This window comes from Pectinophora gossypiella, chromosome Z (genome assembly GCF_024362695.1).
Source record: "Pectinophora gossypiella chromosome Z, ilPecGoss1.1, whole genome shotgun sequence".
NCBI classification, from domain to species: domain Eukaryota; kingdom Metazoa; phylum Arthropoda; class Insecta; order Lepidoptera; family Gelechiidae; genus Pectinophora; species Pectinophora gossypiella.
Window position 1 is genome coordinate 2,047,834 of NC_065433.1, and position 26,794 is coordinate 2,074,627.

The window sequence follows — 26,794 nt, forward strand, 5'->3', positions numbered from 1 at the left end:
TAATTAATGCGCTGATTTTCCTTTCTATTGAACGTAAAGCTCAAGTTTTCCTTTTTGTCGGCATGCTTGAAGTGTTTTTATGTCAAAGTCGAACCCGATTTATTTACCGGCAATCAAAAATAATTTTCCGTCTCTTTAATTTACTAGGTGTATTATACGGGGTGTTAGTGATATCGTAACGAATACTGAGGGGGATGATTCAGACCATGATTCTGAGTTCATATCAAGTGGAATTTTCCGTCGCAAAATTCATGATTTTTTTTAGTTTTTAAAATTATTTTAAATTCTATACTTTTGCGATGAAAAATTCCACTTGATATTAACTCAGAATAATTAGCTGAATCATCCCCATCAGTATTCGTTACGATGTCACTTACACCCCGCACAAGTACATATTGTAGCCATACAAGTAGGTATGGGCGTTAGTTACACCGTAACGAATACTGAGGGGGATGATTCAGACCATGATTCTGAGTTGAAATCAAGTGGAATTTTCAGTCGGAAAATTCATGAAATTTTTTGGATTTTTATTAAGTTATTTTCTGTTCCATACTTTTGCGACGGAAAATTCCACTTGATATCATCTCGGAATCATGGTCTCAATCATCGCTCAAAGTTTTCGTTACGATGTCACTAACACCCTGTATATATTATTATACTATAGCCCTCGTCACATAGCCACGTTTTCTAGGAAAACATAACATAAACTGCCTATATAAGTCCCACTGCTGGGCACAGGCCTCCCCTCAATCAACCGGAGGGGGTATGGAGCATACTCCACCACGCTGCTCCACTGCGGGTTGGCGGAGGTGTTTCTACGGCTAATAGCCGGGACCAACGGCTTAACGTGCCCTCCGAAGCACGGAATCATCTTACTTTTTCGGACAATCAGGTGATTCAAGCCTGAAAAGTCCTTACCAAACAAAGGACAGTCTCACAAAGTGATTTCGACAATGTCCCCATCGGGAATCGAACCCGGACCTCCAGATCGTGAGCCTAACGCTCTAACCACTAGACCATGGAGGCTGTATATGTTATATTTGTGAAATATTTGTATATATATGTTATGTTTGTGTGTGTTTGTATATGTTATATATGTGTGATATTTTTACATATTTTTTTTATATAAAAAATGAGAATGAATGAAGTGAATGATGATGAATGAGATGATGGGAGAAATGGAACAAGGGCAGAGAGACCTTTGCCCTGTAGTGAGACATCGAGGCCTATTAATAATATTTTTTTTATATGTATAGCGGCCTAGGCGGAGGAAAACATCAGCTGTACTAAATCCAAATTCCATATATGCCCCATGTTGGGCGCCAATGATATATTTCATTAATACTATTTATATGAAGTAAAAGTCAAGTAAGAATTAAGCAGGTAGTTATTGTAAGATTTAAAGCTCGTTTTATTTTCGATTGTGACTTCGTCACACTATAAAGCAAAAAATAAAGGTTAGTAAAATTGGCGCCCAGCGTGGGGCATCTGTGGTAGTTGAAAAAATAATATATTAAAAACAGAGGCTTCGATCTCAGAGCCTCCTTTTATTTTAAATTCATTAGAAAACCAGGCTTCATTATTGAAAACTAAGAAAAAATGGGATTTGAAAGTGGTAAGATTTTGTTTGGCTAAAGAATCATATACTTGCGCGCGTTCTTTACTATCCTTCCTAAAAGTGTTCAGGCAGTAGCGTCGGGCCGCCTGTGGCCCTGCTATGCCGCGCATTGCGAAACTATAACAACTGGGTCGTGTACTAGGTTCAAGATAAATTATAAAATAAAGACAGGTCTAAAAGTAACGAAAATAATTTCTTTTCTATTTAACTTTTATGAATAGTCAAGAAAAACGTAATAATAAGTCCGATATTTTGTCACGTTTTTCTATGACGTCACAGTGCGCTTTTTCATACAAATTCCATAGTAATTTCATGTTTTGACGTTTAGTAAAAAGTAACTGATTTGACTAGTTGGAAACTAGCCTACTATATGTTTGAGTTTTAGGCACATCCTGGTAGGTAAAATCGATGTTCTTGGTGATTTATTCTCCTTCATTCAGCGCTTATCGCTTAAAATATTCTTCCTCTCAGACGACGCCGTGAGCCGAGGTTGGCGCCCAACTGTTCACCCTCAGCCCTGTTGTCTTAAATTTTGTACCGGGTGAGAGCCGTCAGCGCTCCCCATTTGTCCGGGCAAGTAGTTAATTCAAATTCTAATTCAAATAATGTATTTCAGAAAATATAAATTCCATAGTTGTTAGTAATATGACTTATTCTATGTTAGTATCATTAAATTATGCGAATAGTAATGGTTAATGTCATCTGCGGCAAATCTACAATAAATCACGTCAAAAAAAGGTGATTTAATTGTTACGTAGTAATCATTAAGTAATTATTTATCGCGACGCGCGCTCTGTGTCTGCGACTGGTGGCTTGTATCCGATAGAAATTACGGGTGTGAATTGTTTGTGCCCGTTTTAAATTCTAGCAAGTGTACTACGAAAATTTTTCAAACTGTTGAATGAAAATCGTAGGCACTCCTAGCATTGCTGCTCCCCGGATCCCCATCGCTGCTCCACCGCCCACGCTCCACGTCCCAGACACGTTCACTCCATTCATGCAAATCGTACTTCCTCCCACATTCCCCAGGGCTGTGGAATTTTATTTTTGCCTAATTTACTATCGTACGGCGAATATTCGGTCCAAACAAATATGATATACTCTTAACATTATAGTATGCATTAAAGTTACTAATTTGATGGTTATCGTTTGGTTTAAAACAAAGTCGCGGGCAGAATTACTTACTTCTGTTTTATTTTGATATAATGAGATCAATTTAAGTAATTTTGAGTAATTTGAGCTTGTGTGTGTCTGTGTGTGCGAAAGATATAAGTAAAAAATATAAGTTCAAAAACAAAAACCCGACTACGAATTTCAGAGTAATAAAGAGAAATACCTATTTTTCGTTTCATACATATTAGAGCGTCATTTTTCCGTAGTCGAATTTTAATTTTTAAACTTATTTTTATTTATGTTAATTGAGGGTCTTATTTATTAAGATAAGATGCTTCCGATACGTGCAAATAGTTAATTATAATGACATAACAATACAGCTAAGAAATAGCTTACTGAGTTTTCTGTTATAAATTAGAATACTTAAATGCTCAGCCCTAGGCAATAACGGCACATCGTAATAAGTGTTGCGTAGTATATCAAATATACATTGCTTAGTGTGAGTGCAATAATGAATAGAAAAATATGAATTGTATTGAGTGAAACAGATATGTTTTATTTCGCTCTAACACTACAGATTTGAGTAACCGGCTGCTACGTCATAAATCATAACTTCTAACGTCTTCTGCGTTCCTAGGGGTAGCCCGTATTTTCAAGCCCACGCACGCTGCAACTTGCCAATATTCAGTGTAACGAATTGTGACCACTCCAACATAATGGACCAATTTTATATGGGTGAAGCTCATATGCCCGTATATTAGGATTTTGTATTAAAAGTGGATGCAAGTTGTGATCTGATAACTTATCGCTGTGTCCATTAGGCGTGATTTTGTGTATAAATATCACTACGATGACGATCGACAGGGGGAAGACCAACATAGGGGGAGACCGACATAGGGTGGAGACCGACATAGGGAGAAGAACGACGTAGGGATAGAAGTCCGTAGGTTAGATGGTTAAAAATTAACCGAATATTTTAATTTGGTAATTAAAATTTAAAATTAAAATTTAATTATACTCGTGTTTATATTCGTTATTATATTCGTTATTAAATTTTGGAGTCTATATTTATTTGTAATTGACATGCGCAGTTAAAAAAATTGGTTGCCGCGGTATGTAACTTATTAAACTAAATTTGTCCCTGGACATACTATGTCTTCTTCGGTACTCCTGACAAAGTGTACGTATGCAAAATTTCATCATAATTAGTTGAGTAGTTAAGGCGTGAATGCATTACAGACCAACTCTAACATCCCTAACGATTTTCCAGTAGCGAGCGCGAAGAAGCCCATCTTCCTGCTGCAGGCGACGCTGATGATCCCCAACGTGTGCGTGAACCCAACCCTGGAAGAAATTCAAGAGGTGCTGGTGGTAGCCGGAAAGCTCATCTCCGGACTCGCCAAGGGCGTGGCGCAGTGGAGCGGTGGCAAGACTACCTCCCGGGTATACTGCACAGATTAGCACACTATACACTTTCTCTATAATCTCTATTATTCGTGTATAAAATGCATCCCTGGGAATGTTTTGTGCTCCTGATGGATGAGTTTTCGGAGCACTGGGAGACATTTATTGGTGTGAAGCTACTGAATCGCCTTGTTAAATAGATTGTCATCAATAGCCTTTCTTAGGGTGATATAAATAAACTAATCTCAGCTTCGAGACTTCCTCAAGATCATGCCAATGTGACAGTTCTTATATAAAAAAATTGACTTGAGCATGATTTTGAGGGCATGCTCAGCAGAGATTAGTTGATTAATACCACCCTTAGACACTTTTTATGGGATATGCGGCAGTGGTTCCTTCTTGCCTTCTACCCCGCAATACTCTGTCTGACGTGGATGAGATGATAACCCCAATAGGTGTTAAAAGAATGCAGAATATTAGGAAGTTTTTGTTGTGACATGAATAATGACGTAGCTGTTGTACATGCATTGCTATTTACAGAAAATCTAATACTTATTCACATTGTGTTCTAGGTTTACAATCGTTCGACGCATGTGTGTAAATATCACGATTACTAACATTTGTGTTTTTCACTCTTCCTTTGTGACGTTAATTGTCTTGTGTGATGTGTACCACATGTGTCTGTGTCTTGTCCACGCTTGTCGTTTGTTTGGTTGCGTCACTTGGTGTGCTTGTTGCGTTGTGTTGTGCTGCTGCTGATCTAGGTTGGCTGGAAGAAGCTGGCGGGCCACCAGTCGAACCAGCTGCTAGAAGTAGTCACGAAGCTTGACGAACAGGTGCAATCGGTCTCGGCGCCCAATGTGGCCATGGCCCAGAAGTCTCTCAAGGTCATGGAGGCGGCTAAGATGCGCAGGAAGAAGCACTATCGGCTCGAGTCGGAGGAGAAGCCCTCCTTCCCCTACCAGCAGAAGAACTTCTACAACCACATCATGGAGAACAAGGAGATCGTCAAGACGCTCTCCTTACTGTCCACCTGCACACAGAATGTCAAAGTAGTGAGTACTCCAAACAATAGTCCATGAACATGATAAAAGTAAATGGGATTGGCATAAGGTGTCATGTCAAACCCATATCGCTCATCATTTACAACTAGGCCAAGGCGCCATTTGCACATTCCAAGACTAATTATAAAATATTCAACAAATATAGATTCCATTCATTTAAATATATCAGTTTTTATTAAATACTGTACGCTCATGCTTATTTTCCGGTTGAGTAGGCAGAAACCACGACAATCTGCTTACTACGGAAATAACCTATAATAATACTTGACTAAAACATACTCGTTTACTACTATCCCCGTATCTTCTAACGCTAGTATCAACTTACAGTCCATGAATCGCCAGTTTAATTCAACATGCGATGGCTATACCTCTAACTAGCTCAATAGAGTCGTGAGCCTGCGCCAGAAGGAGAGTTATAATACAATACAAAAACTCTATTTCACTTAAAATAAAAAAAAAATATTATTATTTATTATTTATTGTTTATTAAAAATGAACAGTCATAATCAGAACAATTATAGAGTTACGTTTTTCGACAGAGTATGTTCTATTTCCGCACGCTCTGAAGTTTAAGCGGCTTGATGGATTTTAGCATAACGTCTCTAATGTCGCGAACTGACGTATCTGCAATTTTTGGCGTAACTGATTTGCACCTTTTACAATTATCAGTAAGAGAAAAATCACTTTAAGATGCGTCAGTTAGCAAAGTCCGCCACGATATGAGGTGTCATTACCAGGATCTCAACACGCTGGTAAAGCGTTGGCGGCCGTACCACTACCTGTGGAAGTGTGAGAAGACGCTGCGGCAGCTCCTGACGTGGAACCTGAACGACTTCGACTTGGCTTTGAAGCGACACAGCGAGCTGGAGGCCAAGCTCGCCACCGAGCCGGACGTGCTCATCGTTGGGAACTGCCTCGCCGTTTCCACCGAGAAACTCAAGCTTGGACTCACCACCGAGCTTAAAAGTGAGGCTTCAAGTTTACGTCCGACCCTGCGTTACCAGTTTTATCTATCTAGATAGATAAATATTAACAGTGTTATTACAAAACGAAAACGAAAGGTGAAATAGGTTTAAAATAATAATCCACACCACGAAAGAAGTTAACGGTTTTTGATGAAACTAATTGACAAGTCATAATAATTCTGTGCAGAATTTGCGACAATGGCGCTCCGGACGCGGGGCATGTTTTCGTGACACGAACTATATTTTAAACATATATCTTTGAATCTTCTTTTTGTAATAACACTATAATTTTTTTTCATTTGAGAGTTGTTCAAATAACCCGAGCCGTTCTCTAGTGATGCGCTTACTAACGAATAACATTGAATTTGAGCCGACTCGGTAATTTTCTGGACCTTACATTTTTATTTCTTAACCCGTTGAAGGCATCAATACTTTTCAGATGGTACGCACAGGATAAGCCAGGCGATGAGGAAGAAGTACAAACGGGAGATGGACTACGTCTACGCTATCATGAACGATCTGGAGCGCAAGTTAGAGCGACCAGTGCGCGACCTCGACGACGTGCGTACCGTCATGGAGACACTCAAGAAGATCCGCGAGCAGGAGGTCGATATGGAGCTCAAGATAGATCCTGTCGAGGTACGGTAAAAAGTTTGATGGGTTCGGAAATCCTTGGAAATGCAATAGCGATCTCTGACCAATCTTCCAAATCCCAAAATGCGAGTGCAATATCGAAACTAGTAACGATTTGCTATTAGTAAACTAACTCTGAAGTCGTTATGTCTGGGTTATAATTATTGAGCTGCCGAAAGCCCCTGACATGGTTCATGCAACGATTACATAGATACTTATTTAAGTATAATAAATTTTATATTTTTTTTTTGTATAATAAATTTTATATTTTTTTAAATTTTATATTTATAATAAACTTTTTCTATTCTATTCTATTCTATTCTATTCTATTCTATTCTATTAAGTAAATAGCTGCCGGGGCCGACTGCTTCACGTGCCCTCCGGGCTTCGAAGCACGAATCATCTTACTTCAACTAAATTTGGGATCGATCACAAAGTTTTTTTTGGAATATATACCTGACGAGACCGGGTTGATAAGGTCATTCATTGATCTCACAACCGACACGAGAGAAGAAAACTATACTTTTGTACAGGAAGCGTTCAACGTTATCACCCGGTACGAGCTGCCGGTGAGCAAGGAAGACCTGGAGCAGGTTGACAACCTGCGCTACACCTGGCAGCAGCTACAGGCGACGGCCCTCGCCTCACACGTGCAGCTGCTGCGGATGCAGCCGCAGTTCGAAGACGACCTCAAGAACAACCTCGACAGGTATACAATATTATAGGTATACATGTGGGATATAGAAATAACACGGGATATTTTAAATATCTTTACTCCTTATATTTTAACAAAATCCTGTCACCCGACCGACATCGCACCATAGACTCGCCTTTCTTACTTTTTAAAACTGCCTTACGTCCCATTCATTTACCACCCTCCTTTCATACCATAAACAATCAAATTCCTATTTATTATCCTTCCATAGTATTCTCACTTTCATATTCAAATTCAAAAATATCTTTATTCAGTAGGTAACATAGTTACACTTTGAATCGTCAATTTTTACATAACGAACGTTTCATCCGCCTAAAACTCTGCAGCTTCTCACAACCTGTATTTCCTACATACAATGTTGTACAATGCAGTAGATTCACAAGGGTCTTGTAGTACTTGGACAAGATTCCCAAGAGAGCGCTGGTGTGCACCATCTCCATTTATAACATCTAGTAGGTTAGCTGAGCGGTCTCCCTGTTATGTTAGAGAGTTGATGATGATGACTAGGAAAGCATACTTTTAAGAAGGAATGTTATCCAGGTTCCGCGAGGACAACGCGGAGTATGTTCACGAGTACCGACACGCCGGGCCCATGCAGTCAGGACTGTCTCCCCGGGAAGCCTCCGACCGCCTCATACTCTTCCAGGTCTGTAAAGTTAGAAAGAGAGGAAGAAAGAAGAAACTCATTATTTATTTTTAAAGGACTCCACGATAACAACTTCAACTATTTAAATAACATACATACACACGCATACATAAACTCACGCCTATTTCCCACCGGGGTAAGCATAGACTATAGAATTCCACTTGCTTCGATCCTGACACACTTCTCTTGCTTTCTCCACATTCATCAATCTCTTCATAGCCGCACGCCGGTACAGAATAGATCGTACTGAACCTTTTCTAAGGACATCTCCAATTTGGAAATTTTGATTTGTTTGGCATTAAAATAACACTGTATGAAAAAAACATTTCTTAAAAGTAGGCAGAGACTGCGGAATTACAATCGTGACCTTTTTCACTTCTTCCACTATCGTTCCCTTTCACCCGTTATATTTATTTTTGCTTGCTAATGCTTATATTAATTTATTTCTTCCAATTATTTTTCCCAACGATGAGCCGGAGGTGCTCATCGTTGGGAACTGCCTCGCCGTTTCCACCGAGAAACTCAAGCTTGGACTCACCACCGAGCTTAAAAGTGAGCCTTCAAGTTTACGTCCGACCCTGCGTTACCAGTTTTATCTATCTAGATAGATAAATATTAACAGTGTTATTACAAAACGAAAACGAAAGGTGAAATAGGTTTAAAATAATAATCCACACCACGAAAGAAGTTAACGGTTTTTGATGAAACTAATTGACAAGTCATAATAATTCTGTGCAGAATTTGCGACAATGGCGCTCCGGACGCGGGGCATGTTTTCGTGACACGAACTATATTTTAAACATATATCTTTGAATCTCCGTTTAGAACACTCCTGACTTGGCCTTTATCCGGCCAAGTAGTTACTGTGGCAAATCTTCAATAAGTCACGTCTAAAAAATGACCTGGCAATTTGGCAATTTGCTTATGTTACTGGCTTTTCTTCACTCTTCTTCCTCTTTTATCTTCTTTCTTGGCCATTTGGAGTGTCACTGTAGTCCTGCGGTACACCGGCTTGCTTCTCAACCGGAGAGCGCCGGTTCGAACCCCGGTAACGGACTTGCACCATCATCATCAGCCGTATGACGTCCACTGCTGGGCATAGGCCTCCCCCAAGGATCTCCACGACGATCGGTCCTGCGCTGCCCGCATCCAGCGGCTTCCCGCGACCTTCACCAGATCGTCGGTCCACCTTGCACCAATGAGTTATTAATTTATCTTAAGTGCAATTTTCATTATCACAGTTAGCTCGACTATTATAGATGGCGATACGACTCATCTATCACGTTGGTCTAACAAAAAGCTCGTTTAGATGTAGGTTATTAGTTCATCTTTAGATTGATGTACCTCTGACTACCCCAATAAGAATATAATGGTGACGATTAAAAAAATAATTCAAAAATATCTTTATCCAGTAGGTAACTTAGTTACACTTTGAATCGTCAATTTTTACTTCACGAACGTCTCATCCGCCTAAAACTACTGCAGCTTCTCACAATCTGTATAGCCGGGCTGCAAGAAAAACCTCGGCGTTGTTTGCTTAAAAACGAAGTTCTTTTTTTAAAAAGAAATACTTAAAATATTGTTATACAATTGAGTAATTTAGCTGCCTAATATTAGTTCTAAGACTCCCATGCATCCATATCTTACTGGTCTTTTTGAAAAGCGATTATTCTTTTGACTTTTGTGATCAGAATCGGTTCGACGGCATGTGGCGCAAGCTGCAGACGTACCAGAATGGGGAGGAACTGTTCGGTCTCCCGCACACGGAGTACCCAGAACTGGCGCAGATCCGCAAGGAGCTGAATCTCCTCCAGAAGTTATACAAACTGTACAATGACGTCATCGACCGCGTCAGCAGTTACTATGACATCCCCTGGGGCGAGGTCAACATCGAAGAAATCAATAATGAGCTCATGGAGTTCCAGAACAGATGCCGGAAGCTGCCCAAAGGGTGAGGATAACTTTTTTCTTAAGCCAGACCTATCACCCTATTACATCTTCAGGTTAAGGCTGCTTTTCCACCAGGACTGTGCGAGTAAAATGTGTCCTACGAGGATATGTAGCTGTGCTGTGGAAATGTATAGGTTCGCTAAACCCTTTTCCACCAGAGCTGAGCTGAGCGAGGTTAGGAAAATGAAGTGATTCTACTGGTGGATTTTTTCCTCGCACACCGCTTAGCTACCTCACACAGCTCTGGTGGAAAAGCAGCCTTAGTGAGCGGACCCCGTGAAAAATGGAATAACGCTTGGGAAATGATGATGATGATTCTTCAGCTAGTCACCCAGCTCCGAAAAACCTAAAGAGAGATTGGGTACTGTCTAACCAGCGCAATACCCACTAAAGACTGTTTCCGTCTCGAACCAAATAAAAGTAAATTAAAAAAAAAACTTAAACATTACCTTTTAGACTCGTGTCCTGGCTAATTCATGGTACTTATTATTTGGTTAATTTATGTGATACACTTATTGTGAAATACGTACATATTACTATTAGATATACATGTTATTACTAGAGACTCTTTCCTGCAGACTAACTGTTTAAACAGTTTTGCAGGGCATTGATAATGATATTAATAAATATAATAATAATCTGTACAGTTTGTACCCTAGAGATCACACCCCTATCGTTAACTTTCATATCGTAGCTGCTACGCGCCTACGATCCATTCGTGCGTAACACCGTTACAGTAGCAATAATTTATAACTTCTGCGGATCCTGGGTTTATAAGTTCCTAATTTTTCTCTAATTTTACTAAAGATAAATGAAAAAGTTATTTCACTGACATTTATTCATAGTACATACATAATCATATAGATGGCACTAGTTTTGGGTACGGTACAGCTGAAATCGGAACAGTGACTAAAGCATAACTACCTATATCAACTGAATAGCAAAAAAAAAAGAAAAAAAATATGTCTCTGAAAGTCGTTGTGCATTTTCGTTCGTATCCGTTTAACTTTGTCTTAAATAATTATTTTTTGCCCATAATCCTTTAATTTTTCTGGTCCAAGAGGTTTGAGTAGTTTCTTTATATTAATCATAAAAAAGCATGTTTGTCGCTCAGTCCACTTGATGCGATGTTCTGTAACAAAATATGTATAAAATTAATAAATAAAATTGCTTTATAAAATTTTGTAATGAGTTAGCAAAAAGTTTTGGGTTCGAATTTCGACTGGGACTCAAACCCTAGGAACCACTAAATTCGATTTTATGAGTTTGAGTTGAGTTGTTTGGAATAGTTTGGATCGTAGATAATTCTCATCTCTACTCAACCTCAACTCAACCTACCTTTTAGGGATACAAGCCTGATACAATGGTATATTATATTTGCCTAATATAAAGAAATTAAATAATAATATGATATATGACGATGACAAACCAGATTTTATTGACCACCCTGGTTTATTCGAAGTTCGAATTTACACTTGAAAGATAAATTGTGTAGGCCAGCTCTCAGAATAGTAAATTTTCTTTGTCTATCTCTTTCGCACTAGGTTTTACTCTATTTTTCTATACGCACCATAGCGCAAGAACTGATTGATTTTCAAGGCTCTCCCTTAACCTCTGCATCAACAGGGCAGCTGATGAATGATGCAGCAGAATAATTTCCATCCGCTATTATTGTATCCAGGTGGTGCATCTCATTTCACTGTGCCAGTCACCAGGAAATATTCCCACACGCTGTTCAGGTCTCTGTGTTTACTTTCATTATACCTTGCCCTGAAATATGCGACCACAAAAAATAATAATTAGCCAAATCGATCGAGCTATTCTTATGTGACGGTTCGATTAAATATTTAATTACTTCTGATTATCAAAACTTTGGTTACTGTTTACACTAAAAAAGGTGACTTGACAACAGATGCGTAGGGGACGACCTAACAACGCGTAACAACAATCGATCAACAATAGATTGTGTGAAGAAGGATGTGCGTGAAAGGTGTAATACAAGGAAATCGATGAGAAGGAATGTGGACGGATATAGGAGGGGAAGGGTGGACACAACAGTGCGAGACAACAATGGATTGTGTGAAAAAGCATGTGTGTGAAAGGTGTAATACAAGAATTCGATGAGAATGAATGTGGGCGCATATAGGTGTGGTAGGGGATGACCCAACAACGCGTGACTACAAACGAACAGCAATTGATTGTGTAAAGAAGGATATGTGTGAAAGGTGTGAGTACTGAGACGAATTGTAGAAGGATTCATGTTGTGCCTATTCCACTTAAAGTGGAGTGAAGGCATGAATTGTAAAGGCATTGAATGAAGCAGTATAGTTTTTTATACAACCTGTATGTGTCGTTTGGCAGTCTCAAGGAGTGGCCAGCGTTCTTCGCGCTAAAGAAGACGATCGACGACTTCAACGACATGTGTCCACTGCTTGAGCTGATGGCCAACAAGGCGATGAAGCCGCGCCACTGGCAGCGCATCATGGAGGTCACCAAGTACATCTTCGAGCTGGAGAACGAAGACTTCTGCCTGAAGAACATTCTCGAAGCGCCGCTCCTGCAAAATAAGGAGGATATCGAGGTGAGTGGATAGGTATTCTTCTCTTTTTAATCCTTTTATTGTTTAATGACGCTTCGATTAAATATTCAACCAGTTACGCGTTACACGACTTGAAAACTGAGTGTTATTGTTCAACAAGTTTCTCCTTGATAATTCAAATAGAAAAATGATTTTGTTATTTTTTATTTATAAGGTTATGTGATGAGGGGGGGAAGGTGAGATTTAGGTCATATTTCTCTCAATTCTTTACAACCTCAGTAGCTTGCTCTTGAGATGCCGACTGATCTGACTCATAACACGTTGAGAACTTCTACTACTTATACTTTTACTTTTTTTTTTCTTCTTATACTTTTAGCATTTTTGTTGCGGAAAATGGGGGATTTGTTTTGTGTTTTGAAGCATAATATGCATAAAAAATTCGTGTGCTAAGGTTATACTTTCTATACCTAAATTCACGAGCTGACAAATATCAAAACGATCGTTACGAGTAAAATATGACGTGCCGCTAGTTATAAAACAACAAATCACCAGCTGTTTGGCAAATATAGATTGATACTTACGCGGAATGAGCAGACCCACGCGTCACCAGAAAGGTTACCGCCATACTTGATATTGAAGTCCTAAGATCGATTTAATTTCATTAACAGTTACATACTGGTGATCAGCCAACCTACCTATATAACAATGGATATATGTAGTATATTTAGTTATTCCATGCTTATCATTATTAAATCTAAAGTACTTTAGTGCATCCTACTGAGTCTAGGCACAGAATGCTGGTCTCAACTTGTATATACTACCTGAGTTAATTCAGACTTACTGCGCAAGTCTAGAAATTGTGAGGTTTGCCCGGCCCAGTACGCATGTCTAGTCAGCTTCATCGGCGTATTCCGTGGCTAAGGTACCAGGAACCCACGAACTGTGGGAGGTTATCACACAACTGCGCAAACTCTCGCAACACAATACAACAATTAGTAGTATTATGGACGGCCCTACCTCACGGCGCGGTCGGATATTGCATGAATGCGATTTTAGAGATGCCAGTATTAAATCACAACAATAAAATTACTACTTTGACGATGTCATAACTCATTATTTCATACCATAGAGCAACACGGACCTCCGCGGTTGTTTCATACAAACATTTTGTTAATTTTCAATAATTATACCAAGGCTGTCCCCTGTACAGCCCTGTAATTCTACTACATACCTGTACTGTACAGTCATGAGCAATATCATGTACCCACTTAAGAACCCTGTCGCACTATTATATTTGACATTTAATGAGACTTACGGTTTAATTTGTCAAAAAAGTTAATGTGACATGGTATCAAAGTGTATACATATTAGTACTCGTGACCGTACTATACTTCTACTATATACTATTATATACTACTACTATGTACTACTATATACCCTGTACTACTAAAATCGGCACTTGTTTCGATATCGCTCGAATTGCATCGTGCCGTCAGGTAGCTCGCGTACATACTACGAATACAGCGTATTACTACGTCACTTCTACACCGAACTACGTCACACTTCAGGAATGCCAACGTTTACTGAAACCTACCTTTCGCGACTTCTGTCATCTTGGTAGTCTAGCCTGCTAAAATTCTGTGCGTTGCCAAACTTTCGCCGACTTCTATTCTAGAACTGCACCCGAGATCAATAAACTAAGCACGTCAACGATGGCGGGAGAGTTGCACTCAAAAGGAAGTTTTGAAACAATGTTGTTATCTACCTACTTTTAAACTTATTTGAATATTTACTTCAGATCAGTAATTAAAAACCAAAAATATATCCATACTTCGGTTGCATAAATGCAAGTGTACGACACGCGCGGTGAAAAGGGGCGAAATACCTTTTTCTTTTGTTGTAAATATTTATTGTTGTTTTTTTGTTTATACATCTAACAACTCGAGTTCCGCACCTATATGCGATACCCTTAACTAAGTATCCACTATAATTAATTGGTACGGTGAAAGAAACATATTCACAATAAGTATATTTATTTTTATCTGTGGGTTTGTTGGACGATGTTGGCCAATGTTTGCACTTCGGTTGGTACGTTCCGTTGGCTGTCTAGGCGGCGAAACGTTCAGAAATACATTTTAGGTACAAAGTTACGCGAATCTAGCAGTAATAATTACAGATTTTGTCTCGTTTATTTGTTTTTATAAAGTTTTGAAAGGATAATAATAATAATTGATACCGATGCGAAAAAGCATTCTTCCGGTATCGTCTGGAAAAGCGAAGGAATTGTATTCGAATTTCGAACGCAATGGGCTAACACTAGGGGTGTTGCATCTATGTAGCGCTCACTCACACTAAGAAATGGAAAAAAACTGGGCCGAAGAGGTCTCTTCCCATGTTATGTGTTCCTGGTACTCGGGTCGAGTTCCGAGGCAGTCAAACACGTGTTGTCCATCCGAACCTGATCCCGACATTTCCGTCAATGGAAAACAATTTGTCAAAAACTATAGACCAAAAACGATTAGCGGAGAAACCTCAGGGATAAACGATCTTTTATCTGTCATAGTCTTTACCGTTAAATCATTTTTAATGTGATTGTTGTTGTTTTTTTTATTTTTAAAAACTTATAAACTAAAACTGCCAATTCGGATTACGACTTCCGACATGTTAGTGCGCACGTGAGACATTTGATGTCGCGTTCCTAGCCATGACGATAAAACTTATGCATCTTTACAATACTCAGCCGTGTCAGGGGCCTTTGGCGGCTCAATTGTAACCCTGAACCCACATGATAGAAGAAGACTACAATACTTAGTAGGTACTTTGGTTATTATTAGGACGTAATATACGATCCCGACGACCCGATTACTCTAGCCATAGAGGCAGCCAATCAGCTCGCGACACCAAACACTTCAGGACCCCGATACCGACCCCGCCGGCGTGGTCGACGATTTCCCCCATTCAGCGCTTATCGCTATCGACCCACTAGGGTCGATTAATTCTTTCAAATATTTTTCCTTTCAGACGACGCCCTGAGCCGAGGTTCGCGCCCAACTGGGCACCCTCAGGCCTGTTGTCTTAAACGTTGTACCGGGTGAGAGCCTTCAGCGCTCCCCATTTGTCCGGCCAAGTAGTTAATGCCATCTGCGGCAAATCTACAATAAGTCACGTCAAAAAAAAAAAGTTATTATTATTAGTAAAATAAATAAAATAGGCTCTATGCATGGTTAGGGAGGAAAATAATAAATAGAGTAATTTAAGTTTTAATTCTGAGTAGATTTTGTTGGCGTCTCCTGATGGAGATGCCACGCGCTCTATTTCGCCTCCGTGATCCAGTGGCTGAGCGTTTTGCTCGCGATCCGGAGGTCTCGGGTTCCAATCCCGGTGGGGACTAATCACTTTGTGATCCCTAGTTTGGTTAGGACATTGCAGGCTGATCACCTGATTGTCCAGAAGTAAGATGATCCGTGCTTCGGAAGGCACGTTAAGCCGTTGGTCCCGGTTACTACTTACTGATGTAAGTACGTAGTCGTTACTTGAGACACGTCAGGGGCTTTTGGCGGCTCAGTAATAACCCTGACACCAAGCTTGATGAGGTTGGTCATCCACCTCACAACCCACACGATAGAAGAAGGCTAAAATAACAAGTTCACGACTATATCCCAACTGGGGTAGTCAGAGATACATCCATCTCAAGATAAACTAAGTACCCACGCCTCACTGAATAAGCTTTTAATCTTATTATAACTAAGAATACAAAGAACTGTAATAACCTCCAAGGACTACTTACTGATGTAAGTACGTAGTCGTTACTTGAGTCACGCCTTTGGCCGCTCAATAATAACCTTGACATCAGGCTTGATGACGCTGGTCACACCTCACAACCCACACGATAGAAGATAAGGTAGTAACTATGTATGCACCTGTAACAACACTTAAAAATCAATCACGTTAAGGTGAATCTAAATCTGTTTTCAAATATTAGTGAGTTCCAAATCAGAACTGCAATTTCGTGAAATTAATTGTTTAATTAATTACTATTGTCGGCGCAATATTGGAGTATCATTCCGAAGTTCAACTATGACTGTTGGCTCATCTCTGCTATAAACATGTTGCCTTTGGAGGGCCTCCTGGGGGCGATATTGAGACCGTCATTTTCGCTGAACTAGTAGCTGAATGCAGATCCCGAAAATAAATGATTATCACGTGCTCAACGGTGAAGGAAAACATCGTGAGGAAACCCACATTCTCCAGAAATGTATTTTCGGAGGTTGTGACCTAATCTGTATTGGGCTGGTTTTCCTTTCGCTCTATTTTAAATGACAAAAAGAAAATCATTCAATCATTATGTGCCCACTCCATAGTCTAAATTTATTACTTAGTAATGTAACATAAGAATAATAAAATTTAATTTGGGACATTTTTTTTTGACGTAACAATCATAAAATGTTTGTTGTCCCAAATTAAATAAAATAAACCTTAATAATTTAAGTTAAAATATATTATTTATGTTATAATACTACATTATATACTGTATTATAGGCCTACCAGAATCTGATAGCATAAAAAAAGTAAAAAATATATTGATTTTCCTATGGTAATGTTAAACTGTCTCCTGTCAAGTCAAAGTACATGCTGCTTATTTATTTCCCCATTTGCCATGAGATTCTGGTACACCTATATATACTGTCGTCCATCAATATGTCTAAGTCTATAGACAAAGGGTAATTGTAATGCGCATGTCCGGAACTGACAGGTTACGCGGACATCGTGGTACTAGAGGATCAGAAACAATAAGGGATGTTAAAGGGATGTGAAACTTTCCGGAACCCACATGCATCCTCCTACTTAATAATGCACCTTATTGCATAATGCACTAGGGAGTAGAATAACCGATCAACATGGAATATTTAAAAAAATAAACTATGAAATATTTTTGATCCAACTATATAAACTGCCACTAAACTCAACACAGCTATTTCTAACTATGAAACTACCCCGGTACCAGGATTCAATAACTTGCAGATGGTTTAAGAGTTGGATCAATATTATAGATTCTCGTATAGTACACCTACTTGATAACAAACAAAAGCAAACTAGGAAAGGAGATAAATATTAAAAGTTATTGTGGGCAGAGTGGCAAGATGATTTGGATAATTATAAAGATACGAAGAATTTATTAAAAACATCATAGTAGGGAAAATAGAAGGAAATTGAGGAAGGGGATGATCGAGAAGAGCTTATATAGGACTAATTAAAGAGAACACGAGTGTCGTGTCTTACAAGGAAGTCAAAGAATTGGCTTTTGATAGACAAGAATGGAGAATGTTGAATGACCTAGGACAACAAGACCCTGGTTTTGATTTGACAACCGCTGAAATACCGAAACCTGCCAAAGAATGCAGATGTCTACATCACCTGTTTTATTACCCCAGCATGGCGAAAGTGTCTCAAATAATGCATCTTGCTGTGGGGTCATGCTGCATATGTGAACAGCATTTTTGTTCTGCAAAAGCGAGCCATTCGGGCGATTTACAAATTGGGACCCAAGACGTCACTTAGAAATAAATTTAAAGACATTAGTATTTTAACTTTGGCATCACAATATATCTTTAAAAACTTAATATAATGTAAAGTTATATCTAACTGTCTTGATAAATATATAAAGCAAATGTTATATTGACCTTCAACAAGTTTATCCATGATAATTACGTCGAATAAATGATTCTGATCTGATCTGCAAACTATACCAGATCACCATTGGATTCCGCAGAAACTATGGATCAATCTTTTTTTTTTTTGATGTGACTTATTGTACATTTGCCGCAGATGGCATTAACTACTTGGGAGAGAAAGTCCATAGAGTATGTGAACACATTAGAAGAGTCCTTGAAAATGAGATATATTGCTCAGGAATGTTTCTTGATGTGCATCAGCCGTCAGGCATTCGACAAAGTCTGGCTCAAGGGGCTGTTCTACAAGTTGAAGAAGCTACTTCCACATCACATTTATCTGCTCCTCAAAAACTATTTAGTGGATTATAATCTTTTATCTATACTTATAATAAATCTGTAGAGAGGTCAATTCTGTACATTAAATATTTTTTCAAAATAACTATCAGGGGGTGATAAGTGGTCAATACTGATGCCAAAAATGCAATCAGTAAAATTTTTGTCTGTCTGTCTGTCTGTCTGTCTGTATGTTCCTTATAGAAACAAAAACTACTGGACGGATTTTAATGAAACTTGGTACAATTATTCTTCACACTCCTGGACAGGTTATAGTATACTTTTCATCACGCTACAATCAATAGGAGCAGAGTAGTGAAGGGAAATTCTTTTGTATGAAAAATCTAAACCACTCAAGTTAGACGTTTGAAATTTGGCATGCAGGTACCTTAGATACCGTAGAGGTATACTAAGAAAGGAATTCCCGAAAATCCTACGGGAACGGGAATTAGCGGGAAAATCCTTTTGTATGAAAAATCTAAACCACTCAAGTTAGACAATTGAAATTTGGCATGCAGGTACCTTAGATACCGTAGAGGTGTACTAAGAAAGGAATTCCCGAAATTCCCACGGGAACGGGAATTAGCGGGAAAATCCTTTTGTATGAAAAATCTAAACCACTCAAGTTAGACAATTGAAATTTCGCATGCAGGTACCTTAAGTACCGTAGAGGTGCACTAAGAAAGGAATTCCCAAAATTCTCACGGGAACGGGAATTAGCGGGAAAATCCTTTTGTATGAAAAATCTAAACCACTCAAGCTAGACGTTTGAAATTTGGCATGCAGATACCTTAAGTACCGTAGAGGTGCACTAAGAAAGGAATTCCCGAAATTCCCACGAGAACGGGAATTAGCGGGAAAATCCTTTTGTATGAAAAATCTAAACCACTCAAGTTAGACCTTTGAAATTTGTCATGCAGGTACCTTAGGTACCGTGGAGGTGCACTAAGAAAGGAATTCCCGAAATTCCCACGGGAACGCGAATTAACGGGAAAATCCTTTTGTATGAAAAATCTAAACCACTCAAGTTAGACGTTTGAAATTTGGCATGCAGGTACTTTAGTAAACTTAAAGCTTAGTTGCAACAGGATATTACAAAATTCCCACGGGAACGGTAGTTAGCGGGAAAATCCTTTTGTATGAAAAATCTAAACCACTCAAGTTAGACAATTGAAATTTGGCATGCAAGTACCTTAAGTACCGTAGAGGTGCACTAAGAAAGGAATTCCCAAAATTCTCACGGGAACGGGAATTAGCGGGAAAATCCTTTTGTATGAAAAATCTAAACCACTCAAGTTAGACAATTGAAATTTGGCATGCAAGTACCTTAAGTACCGTAGAGGTGCACTAAGAAAGGAATTCCCAAAATTCTCACGGGAACGGGAATTAGCGGGAAAATCCTTTTGTATGAAAAATCTAAACCACTCAAGTTAGACGTTTGAAATTTGGCATGCAGATACCTTAAGTACCGTAGTGGTGCACTAAGAAAGGAATTCCCGAAATTCCCACGAGAACGGGAATTAGCGGGAAAATCCTTTTGTATGAAAAATCTAAACCACTCAAGTTAGACCTTTGAAATTTGTCATGCAGGTACCTTAGGTACCGTGGAGGTGCACTAAGAAAGGAATTCCCAAATTCCCACGGGAACGCGAATTAACGGGAAAATCCTTTTGTATGAAAAATCTAAACCACTCAAGTTAGACGTTTGAAATTTGGCATGCAGGTACTTTAGTAAACTTAAAGCTTAGTTGCAACAGGATATTACAAAATTCCCACGGGAACGGTAGTTAGCGGGAAAAAACATTTGTATGAAAAAATCAAATCTAAATAAAAGGAGAAACTGACTGACTCAGTGACTGACATATATCAACGCATAGCCTGAACGGCTAAACGTAGGCATTTGAAATTTGGAAGGGACATAGCTTAGGTACCGTAGAGGTGCACTAAGAAAGGAATTCCCGGAATTCCCACGGGAACGGAAATTAGCGGGAAAATCTTTTTGTATGAAAAATCTAAACCGCTTAAGTTAGACGCTTGAAATTTGGCATGCAGGTACCTTAGTTAACTTAAAGCTTAGTTGCAACAGGATATTGCAAAATTCCCACGGAAACGGGAGTTAGTGGGAAAAAAACATTTGTATGAAAAAATCGAAACCGCGTAAGATAGATATTTTCAATTCAATTCAATTAAATTATTTATTGCATTCCATGTAGTACAATAGGGTGTTACATAGGCATAGGAACTAAAACATGGACCCTATAGGGCACAGCAACGTTGAAGGGAAGAGAGGAAGTGTGTATTAAAATTAAAACTCAATGAACAATCAATTAAAAAAAAAACAATTCAATCAATTGATTCAATCTAGCACGCATGTATACCTTAGTAAATATAAAGTTTATTTTTGGCTGTATTTTGAAAAATGGGAGTTATTGGGAAAAAAAAATGTACTTATGAAAAAATCTAAACTGCATAAGTATGCACTCCCACACACACAAAGATCTCTCTCTTATATAACACGCCACGCGGACGAAGTCGCGGGCAAAAGCTAGTGTAAAATAAAACGACATACTCGAGTTTCTATGTCATTAAAGTAGGAGTTCCACAGGACTCGGTCTTGGGATCATCTCTATACTTGCTATAACCAGCTTGTGTGTCAGATTCTGAACATATGACATTACCTTCGCTGATGGTACGGCCGTACTAACGTCTCACGAAAGCCCAAACACTACATCACCTAAACCTTACAGACACATCTTAATAAAATTCACAAGTGAGTTCCATGTTCAGTCACTTTAGAACCCTGTCGCACTATCATATTTGATATTTAATGAGATTTACGGTTTAATTAGCCAAAAAAGTTAATGTGACATTGTTTCAAAGTGTATAATGTACTCGTGACCGTGCAGGTCTTTTTGTAAACGTAGAATGTTCGCGCTTCCGGTAAAATCAAAAACAAATAATAAAATGCTCGTTTATTTGAAATAACAACACAACACTACCAATACATAAATATTAAATAGCCTATATATGTCCCCCAGTAGTGGGACACAGGCCTCCCCTCAATCAACCGAAGGGGGTATGGAGCATACTCCGCCACGCTGCTCCACTGCGGGTTGGTGGAGGTATTTTACGGGTAATAACCGGGACCAACGGCTTAACGTGCCCTCCGAAGCACGGAATCAACTTAGTTTTTCGGACAATCGGGTGATTCAAGCCTGTAATGTCCTTACCAAACAAAGGACAGTCTCACATAGTGATTTCGACAATGTCCCCATCGGGAATCGAACCCGGACCTCCAAATCGTGAGCCTAACGCTCTAACCACTAGACCTTGGAGGCTGTTAACAATATTCGTAGGTATTCACGCAAGGGTTCTTCTTATCCCTTTTTTGCGCCAAGTTTTCCCTAACAATTTACCTCTATCTACCTTTTTATTTATATTGCCTCACACTGCCTTCTCGTTTGGTCACGTGCCAGTTCGCTAAGGTTTGCGAAATGAAGTACCAGGAGATAATAACTCAAGTAAAGATGTCCAGTGTCTGTGAGTGTGTAGAATTGCAACGGGAACAGCAAACTGTTGCACGTTTTTACGATGCTGACGACGACGGAAAGTAAGTAAGTAAGTTAAAAAAAAAGATAAACGAAAAAAAAGAAAAGAGGAAAACTAAGGAAAACTAAGACAGTTTTTAAAGTTAGTAAGCACATCGAAATTTTAAAGACGTACAGGGTGTTAGTGAAATCGTATCCAAAACTTTGAGGGACGATTCAGGCCATGATTCTGGGTTAATATCAAGTGGAGTTTTCCGTCGCAAACATATGGAACGGAAAATAATTAAAAAAACACAAAATTGTCATGAATTTTCTGACAGGAAATTTCGCTAGATACTCGTATCAACTCAGAATCATGGTCTGAATCACCCCCTCAGTATTCGTTACGGTGTCACATTGCACGGGGTGTTAGTGACATCGTAACGAATATTGAGAGGGATGATTTAGCTCATTATTCTGAGTTAATATCAAGTGGAATTTTCCACCGCAAAAGTAGAGAATTAAAAATAATTAAAAAAAAAACTAAAAAAAACATGAATTTTGCGACAGAAAACTTCACTATACATTAACTCCCCATCAGTATTCGTTATGATGTCACTAACACCCTGTATATTTAGATATGGTTTTCTTAGGAAAAGGGCGATATATTTGACTTGCTCCTTCCAGGAGATCGGCTTGCCAAACGTCTTGACGAATTTGATTGACGGCAGCGTGACCGTGGCGTGTTATAATAACCCTTTGTTACACTACTGCACTTGAAGGGTTTAAAGAAACATTTATTACTTCCGGACACCACAGACACAGACAGACAGGTATATTACACCTTGATTCCCCATTTGGGAAATCAACGCATTGGCCGGGCGTGAGGATTCCAGTCATCATAACTCGATCTCGGCAACAACAATATATGGCTGTGTTTAGTGTCTATTTAAGTGTTTGAGAATTTTTAAGAGGGAGTTCATTCTTGCCGTTAGGAAGAAGAGGAGGATAGCACCGAAGTTTTTAGGGACGCAATTAGCTGCCATCATCATCAACATCAACCCATTAACGTCCCCACTGCTGGGCACGGGCCTTCCTATGGATGGATAGGGAGATCGGGCCTTAAACCATCACGCAGGCCCAGTGCGGATTGATGGTTATTAACGACTGATAATGCAGCCGGGCCCAACGGCTTATCGTGCCTTCTAAAGCACGGAGGAGCTCTAGATGAAAACTTTTTTTTGTGGTCACCCATCCTATGACCGGCCTTTGCGAAAGTTGCTTTACTTCAACAATCGCAGACCGACCGCATTAACCACTGCGCCACGGAGCTCCTCAATTAGCTGTCAAAAGCCTTAAAATATGTATTTCGAGTGACCTAGGTATTTCCATTGGGTAGATTTGACGTGACTTATTATTGATTTGCTGCAAATGCCATTAACTACTTGGCCGAATATACTATTTGGCTGAAATTACATTGGATATTTCAGTAAATAGTAACATAAAACAAAAAAAAGGAATAACAAAAGGATTTAATGGCATTACCTATTCTTTATTAAGGTCATCTGCTATCGTTTGGGTTGTGAATTGAATTACCAACCTCATCAACCCTGGTGTCAGGGCTACTATTGAGCCGCCAAAGGCCCACGACATGGCTCATGTAACAACTACTTACTTACATCAATAAGTAGTAACCGGGACCAACGGCTCAACGTGCCTTCCGAAGCACAGATCATTTTACTTTTTGGACAATCAGGTGATCAGCCTGTAATATCCTAACCAAACTAAGGATCACAAATTTATTAAGGTGAGTTTACATTAATTACCCGGTTGCGGCGAAAAAAAAGGAAGGTTATGTGTTCGACCGCTATGTATGTGTATGCACGTCTGTTACCACCTAAGTTGTCGTATTGTGTTGTTTTATATATAGTCAAACCTTGCATTTATGGGGACATGCAACGCCGCTGGGTGGCGTAGCAAAAGTCTGACCCCGGATTACCGACATTCGTCAGCCAGTCGGTAACGGGCACTGTTTTACCCCACAGAGAGAGATGAGAGAGTTTTCGTATCTATTTGTTCATCCACCTATCTCTCTCTCAGTGAACTGTTGCACCCAAGAATGGCTATTTTTAGATGAGGCACCAGGACAACATAAACTTGCATTATGAGATACAATTTTCAGTACAAAGATCAAAAATCGTTTAAATTATGACGGCCTCCGTAGTCCAGTGGTTGAGCGTTAGGCTCACGATGCGGCGGCCCCGGGTTCGAATCCCTGTGGGGACATATTAGAAAAATCACATTTTCAGGACATTACAGACTGGCTAAGACGATCCGTGCTTCGGAAGGCACGTTAAGCCGTTGGTCCCGGTTACTACTTACCGATGTAAGTAGTCGTTACACGAGTCATGTCAGGGGCCTTTGGCGGCTCAATAGTAACCCTGACACCAGGGTTGAAGAGGTTGGTAATTCAACTCACAACTCACACGATTTAAGAAGACCTTCACATGTGACATGACTCACATGTCAGAGGCCTTTGGCGGCTCAATAGTAACCCTGGTGTCAGGGTTGATGAGGTTTTGATCTCAACCCACACGAGAAAAGTTTAAATTATAGAAAGAAGATTGACTTCCATCCTATCCTATAATCTACAATGTTAATCTACCACCAATTTGGTACTTGTTATTATGACATGGCAAAAGAAGTGGCGTAAGAAACTCCTTCACAACACGAAACAACTGAACGCAATACTCCATAGGTGAACCCACTCCATTAGGAAGTACAGGCGTGAGTAATAATTCAAATTAAAAAACAAAACTTGTTTGAAAGTATCCAGATAGTGTCGTATCCGTGGCATGGACGCCTCGTAGTTATTATTATTGATTGAAGACCTTTCAATGTGTGCTCTTCTCATAACACTGCGGCACACTTGCACTCACACCCCATTCCACGTCTGAGTGAAACAGTGATCTGGAATGAAACACACGTTCGATAGAGACAACAACTGCGGACTGAGACCTAACTGAAGTCTAGCTGCACGGCTTAAATAGGTATTCAGTTTTAGTGTTTATAAAGTCGAAAGTTAAATGACGTCTTCCCGGGGGTAAAATCTCTTGTAGTTTTCCCACTTTCCCGCTGCTATGAGAGCCTGGTAGCAGATATCAAATCACTGCTCGTTGCTAGGATACGGATGACGTCATTATTTTTACCTGTTGGACCCAGAATGCTGATTATTGATTATGGATGCTTTCATAGTGCGTAAAGGATAAAACCCGCAGTGGAGCAGCGTGGTGGAGTATGCTCCATACCCCCTCCGGTTGATTGAGGGGAGGCCTGTGCCCAGCAGTGGGACGTATATAGGCAGTTTATGTTTGTTATGTATGTTAAAGGATAAAAATAAAAGTTTTGGCGACAAATAGTTACAATATTCGGGCTCCTTACCGATATATTCTCGCCTTATTTTTTTTATGACGTGACTTATTGTAGGTTTGCCGCAGATGGCATTAACTACTTGGCCGGACAAATGGGGAGCGCTTAAGGCTCTCACCCGGTACAACGTTTAAGACAACAGGCCTGAGGGTGCCCAGTTGGGCGCGAACCTCGGCTCAGGGCGTTGTCTGAGAGGAAAAATATTTGAAAGAATCAATCGACCCTAGTAAGTCGATAGCGCCGGCGCCGGCGGGGTCGGTATCGGGGGTTATATTCTCGCCAGAAATGTTTAAAGACATTGTAAAAGAATCATTTCTTTTGGAGGTCCGTAGTTTATTATTGTCTTTGGAAATAGGTTTGCTTCTATGCTGTTCTGGGAGCAAATAAAAAACATAGAAAACGTTCAGCTGCTTGTCTTCCCGGGCATGTCGTAAAAACCGACAGAGGGATTGTGTCATCTAACATGATGGACTAATGTTATGGGCGATAGGCTGATCCCTTATCACCATAAGGTTCATCACATCCAGCTTACGACATCGTATCAACAGTGGCTGCAAGTTGTCTTTGATTACTTGTGGCTCTGCCCACCCCATTAGGGATTACGGGTGTGAGTTTATGTATGTATGTATGTATGTGTTTGGAAATAGGTACTAAGATGTATGATGTTGACTTCTATAATAGTTACAACTCCTTCAGGATTGCCGTACATTATTTTTCGCCATTCATAGAAAAGATTACGAACAATATAGAACGCACTCATAGACAAAGAATAAATAAATCATAGAGTTTCTTGTGTTCACCATCCAGCGTAAGTTAAAAAACTGAAGCTAAGCTACTAAGTTACATTTATGTTCAGTCTGCATTTGTTTCAATCCTGCAGTATTTTTGATCAAAAGCATTTCAAAAGGTACTTACGAAGCCCGTACTCTACTGGTACTTAAACCATCCCCTCCGGACTCGTGGTCACACCAGGTTGTCACACCAGTATTGACAAACAGGAATTTTATTCTTGTTTGTCACACCGCTAACAATAGAACATCTTTTATCACACCATTGTTAGTGCGGAGAATTCGAAGCTTCTATAAGTAAATTCTGTGTTCCGTCTATCTTTTTGTTTTCTATTTTATTATAGAAAAAAGACCATATGTGTATTTCTTAAGAATAATTAGAACCAAAGAGGATATAA

At 39.5% G+C, this 26,794-nt stretch overlaps 1 protein-coding gene across 1 annotated transcript in view; it reads left to right on the top strand.

The window, feature by feature from the left end:
* Nucleotides 1–26,794, top strand: part of LOC126380200 (dynein axonemal heavy chain 5) — a 203,116-nt gene that overhangs the window by 66,059 nt on the left and 110,263 nt on the right. Inside the window, exons 19-26 of the mRNA XM_050029458.1 lie at nt 4,005–4,174; nt 4,972–5,190; nt 5,937–6,165; nt 6,604–6,803; nt 7,331–7,506; nt 8,053–8,158; nt 9,850–10,109; nt 12,470–12,689. Coding sequence (XP_049885415.1) covers nt 4,005–4,174; nt 4,972–5,190; nt 5,937–6,165; nt 6,604–6,803; nt 7,331–7,506; nt 8,053–8,158; nt 9,850–10,109; nt 12,470–12,689 — 1,580 coding nt within the window. The remainder of the gene's footprint in view (nt 1–4,004; nt 4,175–4,971; nt 5,191–5,936; nt 6,166–6,603; nt 6,804–7,330; nt 7,507–8,052; nt 8,159–9,849; nt 10,110–12,469; nt 12,690–26,794) is intronic.